The 12,144-nt window shown below is 28.8% G+C and overlaps 1 protein-coding gene across 1 annotated transcript in view; it reads left to right on the top strand.

The window, feature by feature from the left end:
- LOC147079231 (acetylcholine receptor subunit alpha-like) overlaps window positions 1–12,144 on the top strand; it is an 836,032-nt gene that overhangs the window by 641,582 nt on the left and 182,306 nt on the right. Inside the window, exon 6 of the mRNA XM_085954767.1 lies at window positions 2,674–2,842. Within this exon, the coding sequence (XP_085810893.1) occupies window positions 2,674–2,842 (169 nt within the window). The remainder of the gene's footprint in view (window positions 1–2,673; window positions 2,843–12,144) is intronic.

The following is a 12,144-nucleotide window of genomic DNA, read 5'->3' as shown; positions in this document are numbered from 1 at the left end:
TTGAAAATAACCGATATACTGGATTATTTGTAAGGTTAACATAACCTAACCCAACCTTACTTAACCTAAACTAACCCAAACTAACAAATAATACAGTATATCGGGTATTTTCAAAATATTGTGTTTTCCGCTGTATTCCTCATAACCGAACTGTACCAGAAAAGTTTATAACATCGCATACCTTTGTTCTTTTATTCAATTATTTTGTTTTTTGTCTAACGTGACGTTATACTCAGCATACACCTTTCCATGCATTGCTACTGTTTCTGAAGCTACGTTTTACCAAGGATTCATGTTTTGTATACATACATACTAATGATGGGGTATACACGCTACGATGGGCCGTCGTTTTTAAATACGTTATTTAGGTAGCCAACGCACCAGCTTGCCCCACAATTTGTGTTTACACATTGATCTACAGATATTATACTTAGGTACGTATTGTTACAGATTGATATTTTTTTAAACCTGTTCGAAATGAGTGCCGTTGATTAAAATCTGTTTTCGCTCAACAAACCTGTTAAATTTCTTTTATAGTGTTAACTGCCAATTCATGGTGGAACTGCATTGTATTAGTTGTTTAATTAAATAAACCTGTTAAACATTATTAGGTTTATTACGTTTATTTTTGCGACTAATTTACAACATATCTACTTCAGCAAGATCTAGTATTATATACGAAAGAAAACTACTATCTCATAGATAAAGCAAGAAGACATAGCTTAAATATTTTAATGAGATTTTATCATTTTGCATGATGCTTTTTCTGGTATTAAATCTGCACCAAATGAATATTGAATAAAATAATAAACAAATACTGTAAGAATAAAAAATCCACTTCCCTAAACATTCATTAAAAAGATAATCAAATAATTTTGTTGTATTCTTGTAAAATTTATTTACTATACCAAAATATTTGAGGTCATAAATAATCTTTTTAGGTAGGTGGACAATATTACTTTCATTATTATCTCATAAATTTAAGATTTGTGCAAATATTTTCTCGCATTTATGACAGCGTTATAAAAGGCGCATTAATTAAATTCACGGGAATTATTTATTTGATACCAATTCAAATGAGAATGAAGCCTATTATATTCATTCCTATCTGAGTAACTTTTGGTTATATTGTTTGCTATGTAACTAACTTTATCCAATTACTTAGAGGAAGGTTGGTAGATACTCCTATTATTAAATTACTAAGTTTTATTTTATCACCTACGATTAAATACTTATCTTACCCTAACCAACATCAAGCTTCGAGTAATCATAAATTCATAAAATGTATTGTATTAATTATAATATCATGGTACTCGTATTTATATGATTATAATATTATATAGAATCCCTAGTTTCAATTGAATAACGTTTTAGACAGTTTTACAATTCTTCCAAATGATTTGAATTATTTTTTCATATTTGAATAATAATTTACAAGCAGCAAACATTAAAAATTATACTTTTAAAACATACCCAGCTACTTAATCGGATAGATGACTATATTATAATATTGTTTTAAAAAATCAAAGAATTTTGGTTTTATTTTTATAGTAAATATTTTGCATTGTATTTTTAATATTTGCATTATAAATTAACTTACTTTACGCCATAGCTAACTAAGAGATTGGAAGGCTGAAAGTTCATATTCTAATATTTATGTTTTTAACCATCGAAATATCGAAAAATATGATATCAGTATAAGTTTAATCGAGTTTATAGTCATATTACAAAATAAAACAATGATAGACGCAGTATTATATATAATGATTTTTTTCTTTGCCCTTTGTATTAATACTTTGGACGCGGAAGACGCACCAGCGCGTAATGACCAGGCGGCCGATCGATGTAATTAACGTGCATTTTAAAGGGGGCAATTAAAATCTCATTATCTATTCAGCAGCGAATTTAATGTCAACTAAATCATAAATTGGTGAAATATTCATAGAATCACAAATAGAAGAAATGTCTATTTAAGAATGTTGTGTGGGGACAAATGTTTATAGCACTATATCACTACTTTAGCTGTTACATTATGATTTTCAAATGTATTGATGTACGGAAAATGAGATAAAAAAACTGTTGAAAAATTGAATACAGATACTATATTAGATTATACTAGTAGGACTCAACCCTTCGACTGCTTTAGACCCCAACCCCAGCCCTTACCTCCGCCAGAACCTCTAACCTCCCTTCGGTATGCAAAACGACGAAGCGCACTAATATAATGTTTCTGGTACATTTGATCGAAAAGTAGATCGATAATACCTACCTTTTTTACATTTCTGTATGAAAATGAGAAATCTATTATTAAATCGATAGTATAATTATGAACAAAAAGTAAGTTTGTTTTTAAGAACGTTGTATGGATACCCTAAGTTTGGAGTATCAAACCATGGCTAAATTTAAATATATTGTATTGAATTTAATAATTAATTTAATAATTTTACCGAATTTCAAGTTGGTATACGAAAATTGGATAATAAGGCTTTTTAGTGGAACAAACCCTAACTTTTTTATTTATTTAAGAGTTGATAATATATATTATTACACAATAATAAGTTAATACTTAAAATATTCTTTAAAATAATCTGATTCTGTAAAACCAGTATTTTACAGGTAGTTTCAAATGTGTTCAACTTGTATATTATTAAGATGTTTCTTTTTCTTTTGCAGGAATGAAAAATTCTACACGTGCTGCGACGAGCCTTACCTAGATATCACTTTCAACATCACAATGAGGCGGAAAACTCTCTTCTACACTGTCAACATTATCATCCCCTGTATGGGAATATCATTTCTCACTGTGCTCACATTTTATCTTCCTTCGGACAGCGGTGAAAAGGTAATGCATACTAAACACTTGAATTTTTATTCATTTTATACATCCGTATCCTATTTTAACTTGTTCGGAGGGAAAATTTACTTTTTTCAATACACATAAGCTATCATAACTGTAAAATGTTGGTATATATTCGGTAGCATTTTTATATTTTAGCACTAGATAGTCTTTACTACTCAGAATTATACTGTGCCATATAAACCAGCGTTGTGTATCAGTGGCGATGACTGTCTGTTATAAAATCACATTTTAGGTACAAGACGTTAACAACCATATTATATAACTGGATGACAAATAAATATGTTGCTAATAATAAAATTGCCAACAACAGTACGTAAGTCACTAAAACAAATTGTCAGTAGCAGGTCGCAGTTTTATTCAATCTTTATTATTTGCAAACAGTAATATATTTTATGCTCCTATCGGTAATATAAATTGTATTTTATTAGCTTTTTGCACCCTAACTATTGAAACGAGCTGCAAACATTCTTTGGTGTCTTTTTGGTACTTGTAATTTGTTAATTATTTTGTTTATCCTTACAGTCGCATCTATTTAAGCCGGCCTTGTCATTCATAACTTTCTTTGTGAAAACTTTCGTTTGTTTTCACAGAACTTCTTCTTTTGGAGCTAATTTGTGAATGTATAATTTCATTTGTAAACTTAGCTTATTCGTTTCTCGTAAGAATGATTTCAGCAATATGTCAACTGAGGATATTGTTTATAATTGGCACTATAATAAATATTCCGGCCAAATATATCTTTTCAACTAATTTTACTTACATAGCTATACAGTATTATGCAGTAGTTAGAAGTTGTAATATTTTTAATTAATTCTATAGATGCTGATCTTGTGTTGCTTGGTGTGAGATCCAGCATCTATTATGTTTATCTTCAGAAGGTTGCTTGTGTATGACATGTGTAGGGGCAAGTAGATTGAGACACTTGTTGGTGACTATTAGCTTTATTTCAGGTGCAAATAAAGTTCGATACACGGCACAATATAATGACAGTATTATTGATAAAAGCTTGAGTATGAAGATTTAAATTATTATACTTTTGGAATTTAGTTATTAAAAAGAGGAACGGATAAGCGCCGCGTGTAGACTACATTTGGAGAGCGCGCAATGACAACTGTGTTTTCATTTCATTATTATTGTCTATGGTCGATCAATGACCATACACAACAACTTGACATTTGTAGAGTTAAAATATAAAACCTCTACAGTTCATTACAAGCACTTTCATATATAAAACTATAGTATTCAAAACATAAAAGACGTTAGTATTGACTCAAAATACAATTTTATACAGTCTTTAGATTCACAATGTTCATTCTCTTATAGTTTTACACTATTTTGATATATGTTTACTAGAAATACAAATATATGAACGCGAAATGAAAAGTAAGTTCTACGAGTTTGAGTACAAGAAGGAGGTTCTACGAGTGATTTTTATATATATTATGTTGTATTTTATTCTACACTCATAAATATCTTTTCATTACGACTTCATTCATAAGCTGCTTTTGCTATATTATTATATCTCTAGCGAACTCAGGTTCGTAGTATCTGTATTGAGAGGCATAATTTACCTAGTTGGACCATCGAGTAAGCAACCTTCTTCATCCACATCAATATTCGACATTATTACTGACAATAAAACTCTTTCAATTATCGTCTTCCCTTGTAGTAATGCGACCAAAGACCTGCAGAACTCTCTGGAAAATGTTAATAAACATATTGGATAATTCCTGAAATTGAGACATTATTTGTCTTTTTATCGCTTATCCTTGATATACCTTTCCAGCAGCAAGTATCTGTTTGCGATTAATCTTTTTTAACACTACATCAAGCATTTAATTCCACTCACGATAGTGTACCAATAAAACAATTACAAAAATATTAAATCTTACGAATATCACATGGATGTATTGTGACTTCACCGGATTCTAACCAAGATACCTCAGTGCCTTACGCATTGCTAAACAAGTTTTCTTTACTCCCGATACGTTAATATAATTGGAAATATAAACAAATCAACCATCTCAAGTCCTTAAATGGTGTCATTTTTGAGCAACTGACAATTTCGCTAAATTTTTGGCTCGTGTATATCTGTTCCGCTTTCTACATATACGCGCTTAAATAATAAAACAAACATGTGCTTAAGTCAGTTCTTTTGAATATTTAATTTTAGTGAGACCAAATAGGCCATTAAACGATAAAATTTTACCATGAGTAGATTTATTTGAGGGATAGCAATGCATGTCCACTATACATGGGTCGATGATACTCTCAAACAGTTTAAAACAGCATAAAGTTTGTCAATTAGCAAACTGTAACTATGGCTGCTAAATAATTAATCACACGAGACAAACATTATTATAGATATTACACAGTCCCAGATATTAATGCACAACCAAAATAGTCGGTCGTACTCCAAGACGTCTGTAACACAAACATTTAATTAAAACGATTTAATGAACATAACGATAAACAAAACTTATAAATAACTACGTATTTTTACACACCTTGTATATATAAACAAGCCCATAACATGAATATAATATAATAAATTAAAAAAAACGGATCTTAATATATATTATTTTATTAAATTGTAATTAAATAAAGTAGCTACGTACTATTTATTTGCTTGTATTGTAATTATATAATCTTTATAATCAATATGAATTGATAATTATTGACACAAGTTCTCAAGGAATGAAATAAAATACTTTAATATATTTTAATAAAAATATAATTATAATAAAATCAAATTAATAACAATGCATAACTTGCAACACATGTAGAAGAATGTCAGTTAGAATATCGTAGAATGTATTCTAAAATATTAGACGGTAATTGGCAAGAACCTTATCCATTCTACCAGAGAGAATATCCTCGGCTATATAATATGTATTAGTAATTATCCGAAGAATATATACTTGGCTCAGTAGCTTATGTACTCGTACCTTAAGTATGTTTTTGAGTTACGTATGATCAAAAAGAATATTGAATAAAAAATATATTTTACATAATTTCTTATGAAATATTGTGGAAATTATTTTCTTTTTTCGAAGTTATTTTCTTTATTTACTACCTATATTGTCCGACCAATAGACTCTACAATATATATAATAATATGTAGTGCTGTTCGCTCAGAGGCCGGAAAAGCTCTATCGAAAACTGTCGGAAGCATTGCCTCAAATACGTCAGCATAAAAAATATTTCCTTTTTTCATTGACCCAGTTTTTTCCGTAAATTATGACGCTATATATATCCGTGTGAAAATATTTTGATATTAATTATAAAATCGAGTTCCTCTTTAATTTTTTACTAACAAATTTATAATTTAACATTTTGAAGTACTTGTTATTTCTAATCATATTTACGTATTCATACGTCAACACTCCTCCACAGCCTCCTCAATTCTTTTATTTTCCTCGGTAGTACCCAAAGTTGCTTTTTTACTCACACTGTAAAAAATAATTGATATCGAAAACATTTGTGTTCTTACAGTTTTCAAAAAACTATCACCTACACACTGATACTTATAAAATTGCATATTAATTACTTTATTTTACTATAAATAATATTTATTAATACAGACCGAAATGTCTCATTGAGGTTTATTTATCATTTGAGTTTAGTATCAATAAAATGGATTGCACACATTGATTTACTATATAAGTTATGGCGATACTATAGGTTGGTACTAAATGGTATGCAGCCAATGAGGTATCGATGGATTATAATTGAGTGGTTTTCAGTCAATGAGATTTTATATCGGGTTTGCCCAAACAGGTGGTGGTCAATGGACGAATCTCGTTTATAATAACTTCTCCATTAGCGTAGCGAAAAAATCAAACCACAATGGTTATACTAGTGAATGTTTATTTTTATCCAAAACATGATAACGCTTAATTTTCTGAGACAGCCAATTTTGAGTAATATTGAATATTTTAAATTCAAAATTAATATTTTTATCTCCATTTAAATATAATTTTAATAATTAAAAACTAAATATATTTAAATTCTAATGCATTTAAGTTTTGTACTATTCCATTTGAGTTGTTTTTTGCAACACGGGCTTTGCCTTTGGGGGTATCTTCAGGCACTATTTACACTTACAAAAAGGCAAATACACACTGTCGTGCACAAATTCAAATTCTATCAAGTACCTTCGGTCGATAATATCGTTATATTATTAAGTAATGGAATACGGTTTTCAAACTATAGCACTAACTAAATCCATTCAAATATTTTACTCTTTATATTTCGAGCCGAACATGGAAAGGTTTCTAGTCTAAATACGAATCCACTCTTTACCCATTTCTGCACTCACAAACCGATGATTTGAATAAATAATGCTCCCTTTTACGTAGAGTTATTTGTGTTGAATGTCAGATTTCTTTTCGCAAAAGATGTGAACAAAGTATAAATAGTGACGACAAGAATGTCTTCTCGTGTTCTCGATGTTTTCTTACAAAACCACTACACATCGCGAACGCTATTGTTTCTCGTAAGAGAGCGACGCTTTGAGAAATCACTTGAGAATACACTGAATCTATCAAACCATAGTATACGTCATCTGAAAACTGTGAAAGAAAACCTTCTCTTTATACGTAGATCATGTCAAAATTTATGAAACTAGAGGTCAAAAAACGTTGAAAAGACTTGCTAATAATTGAATTAGATCTCATCATTTCAGATTCATTCATAACACACTTTACACTATTTACCCACAACTCACAAAAACTATAAGCTCTTAATTAAATAAACCTTGTTGTTTGAAGTGGTTATGAATCGTTGGCATTGTTTTATTAATTAATATAAATTAACATTTTCGAATAGAAAACATGTTAGATTTTTAGTGGAACTAAATCATTAAAATTATTATATAAAAATAGTTTAATTGAAAGGATGGATCGCGTCATATATTTAACATACTATCATTATGTAGAATATTTAAATAAACTCTCATAAAACTCTCGTTTATCACACATACAAAATAAACTATTTTAATATAATTATATCGGCGAGTTTTTCGTCTTTAATTTCGCAGATCTTTTTTCGAGATATTTAGGTATTTATTTATTTTAAACAATTTAAAATTTTAGTACGGTTGGTTAACTTCTTATGTAACATAGCTTTAATTAATATCAGAAAAGTTCTTTGTTACATTGATTCCTTTGAAAATGAAACATCATGAAAAATATTAAGTACGATTTAATTAGGTATACCAAAATCAACATCATTATCTTTATTATTATAACTTCAACTATTTCAGTCATCAACTTCAAAAATCTTTATCTTAATATTAATGAAAACTGATTTTCATTATAATAAAATAAATTGTCTAGCAATTCACTAACATTTCTTGGAATATGAATATCTTGTTAATAAAATAATTAATAAATTGGTAATTCATTATTGATAATGTCAAGAGTTGTTGAGTAGTATTGTCAAGCCTGTCAATCACGCAATGTGATTTCGACAGTGTTGTAATTACTGATTCCAAAACCTTCAACACGCATATTCCAAGTTTATATCTCTTGAGACATAAAAGTATTTATCTTTTCCTAAATTCAGCACTTTTGTTTCAATCACTGTGATGTCTCTATGGAGTCTATAAATAAAAAATAAGCACTTTACAACATTTACCATACTAAATATTATGTAAAATGGATTCGATTTCTCAACTTATTAAAATAATATTATAAGTGGGAAATAAAAGAAATATAATATTTCAGTTGAAAATGTCCCTCTGAAGCGGACGAAACCGGTCCTAATTTATTGATTAAAAGTGGAATGAGTACTAAAAAATGCGTTTTATTAAATTAAACAACAATAAGAAATATAAGCATTTAAAATTATATTTTATTTCCTAGACTTTTTTTGTAAAACGGTATTTAAATAATATTATTAACATTTACCAGCAATATTCTAATCGTAACAGGGCAATACGGATACCAGAGTATGTAGGTACTACATGGTTAGTACAATTTCAGAAACAAATATATTTTTTTAAATATGTTCCACTGTAACCACTTAAATAGTAGATTCGCTACGAATTAATGTGAATGTTAATACTATGGTACTCGTAGTTCAACTAGGGGAATCTAGCCAGAGAATACAGAATGTCATGCACATTGATATATGTAATGTAAAAATATTTGCAAAAAGTTTCACAAAACAATACAAACCTTTTTTTTCAACTCAAAGGTACAATAATAATTTTATAAAAACGTATAATTTGTATTTATAAAAATAATAATTTTACAAAATGGTATTCGTTGATCGGTTTCTTTTTGTTATTTCACACTATTTAATATAATTTGATTAATAAAATTCATGTTTTTTTCGAAGGTGAGAAGGAGATTTATTTATAATCAATAATTTTTATTAAAAAATGTCGATTTTCATAGAAAATAAAAATTTCCACAGATATACATAGTGTTTAATTATATTTAATCGATTTTCAATATTGTGACCATACCAAATTTGAATAATAAACTAATTATTTTTCTTTTAAATGTTTTAAATTAATAAGATAAATAACTGATCAATCAAATTCCTTTAAAACTTTAAAATTTACCACAATAAAAATGTTTTTACAATATACTAATAGCAAGAAAATAGTTAACGACACTTTCCATGTGAGAAATATGTTTTTTTTTTGGTAAATACTAAACAATAAACGAATTTAATATATTATTATCATACCAATTAAACGCAGAATGTATTGAAAATATTATAGGTACGTATTGTATGTTGTATGGATTATTATTTTTTTAAATATTTAGTTACGTAATTCACACTAAGTATATAATAATGATCAGAATCGGTCTCGTCTATCGGAAACGATATTTTGCCGTATCTTATATTGTTTTGTTTGGTATTATTGGTAAATAATGTTGTAGATAACTATTCTATTTTACCACGTTTTTCTTAGCACGTAATCTTGTTTGTCCGGTGGTTGTTTATCCAGTAAAAATCTTGCAATCGATTTTTACCTAACTTCCCGACTAGCTAGACATTTGAAACTTTTAGAATATATCAGAACACAATGCCAATGCATTATTTTAATACCTTTAGCCATATTTAAGTAGAATTGAATTCATTTTCAGTTAATTCTGTTTTGTATGAAAAGTTATTTCGGAAGAAATCTGTAATCTAATCGACTATTATTGGTTGCTAAGGGTCTAGGGTCCTAGCAACTAAATTATTAATATATACGTGCGTTACTATGGAAATCAAAATGACATTTCAGTATAATATATTTTTGTTTGTTTGTTGCAAAATAGCAAAAGAATGATTTGTTGACAATTTCCTTATTTGTCCTAAATTATTAATTCATAGTATTGTCAAGTTTATATGATGCAACAGAAAATTTAATAACGTGGTATATAAAAAGTTCTTTTAAACTTGTAATTATTTATTTTTACATTATATTTTTATAAAATAAGAGTTAATGCTAATTGCCGAAGCTCTAGAATTATAGCACTTTTACAATAATTTTATCTTACTGTTGAATATTGACAAAACATCTATCACTATGCCTGCTGGTTGCATTATTGATCTTTTTGCATTATGATTTTACAAAATACACTATGATATTTTTTCCATGTATGTGGAACCATTCTTCGCAAAAATCTTTTCAAGATAGCTCCCACCAAAGGAAGATAAATAATAATTACCATTTGCGCATATATCTACTACAACAATCATAAATAATAATTCCCTAATAAAGGGTAAGGTAACTAAGGTCAAGCGACTACCACCTCGATTTTAATGTCGCGTCTCTCAGGCTCGGATCCCGGATCTGAAAAATTGACAGGTATTTTTTCAATATGTGAATTATTTAAACCCATAGTACACATAGTGCCAAACATATAAACCCGTAGTATGAACATAATAGGCTAAGTGGCTAACATCCATTTTTCGTAAAAAAATTAAATCTGTTAACTCCACTCCGTGGAGGTCCGTATGATTTTTTTAGAATCAAACATAGTTTAAAAAAGCAGGAAGTTTTTGTTTTATATTTTTATATACTGATCACGTCTTGTTAAGGCTAGATTATGGCTATATTTATATTTATTTCGGTATAAATATTATATCCTTTGTTATCACTGAAAGGAAGTAGGTAAGCATTCATTTCTTATTTTGAAAACTCTTACGTAAGATCTGAAATTGAAATATTTCATGCTTTCAAATTTCATGCGAATATTTTACGACAATTTTATATTGCCATCATATTCCATACCTTATGGACCAGTAAACGTCTTCGAATGCTGCTTTTATTTCCAATAAAATGTGAAGTTTGCAACGAATGATTTATTACACATCACTATCGAAATGTATTTCAAAACATTTCTCATACTGACACCTTTCTACTTACTTAAGCACGTTACAAGACTAAAAAAATATTGGACAAATCTATCAAAGTCGTATTTTTGTTACTTTATATAAATAATGTACTACTATACTATCTACTACTATTCATATTATTACAATATTTATCACATTAAAAACAAATATTTTCAATGCGTGCAAGTATTTTCTTGTGGGTTTTCTAGAAATTGTGGCACATTTATATACCTCCCTTAGTCAGTAGTATAGTAATGTTTACAAAGTTGTGACCTTTTCCAAAATATTGCATTAAAAGTGTATATTATATTCTATCATACAATAATTATTCACAAAATATTTATTTATCGATGAATATCTATGAGTTACTTTGAGAACTTTGCTTTTATGGCTTAAATTAGTTGTTTTTAATGAGTGTATCACTTGATATTCACCAAAATTGTTTCCCCAAATAATTTTCACACAATATATTGAACCCAGAGTTTTATTTACTAATTTTAAAAATTATCACGAGATTTCTCCAAGTAAACGCTGAATCTCTTAAAAGGCTTAATATAGTTTTACTATTGATCATGAGAAGGGAGTTCGTCAGGGATGTGTTTTATCTCCCCAGTTATTCAATATATATGGAGAGCATATAATGCAAAGAGCCCTAGATCATTGGCAAGGCGGAATAACAATTGGTGGCCAGCAAATAAATAACTTAAGATTCGCAGATGATACCACACTAATCGCTGCTGATGAAAGGGAACTCTCAGAGCTGCTACACCGGGTAGAGGAAGAGAGTCGCAAATACGGCCTCCTTATTAATAGAAATAAAACCAAGTTGATGGTTGTTGATCGGGCCCACCTTCTACCAACACCAAGTACACTCCAAAACCTCGAAACAGTCGACGAGTTTGTATATCTTGGATCGACCATCAGTGGAAAGGGCGGAT

Source organism: Rhyacophila brunnea, unplaced genomic scaffold (assembly GCF_057557595.1).
Source record: "Rhyacophila brunnea isolate RB1 unplaced genomic scaffold, BYU_Rbru_1.0 scaffold_10, whole genome shotgun sequence".
NCBI lineage: Eukaryota > Metazoa > Arthropoda > Insecta > Trichoptera > Rhyacophilidae > Rhyacophila > Rhyacophila brunnea.
The sequence above is the reverse complement of the archived record's forward strand: the minus strand, read 5'-3'. Positions and strand labels throughout refer to the sequence as shown.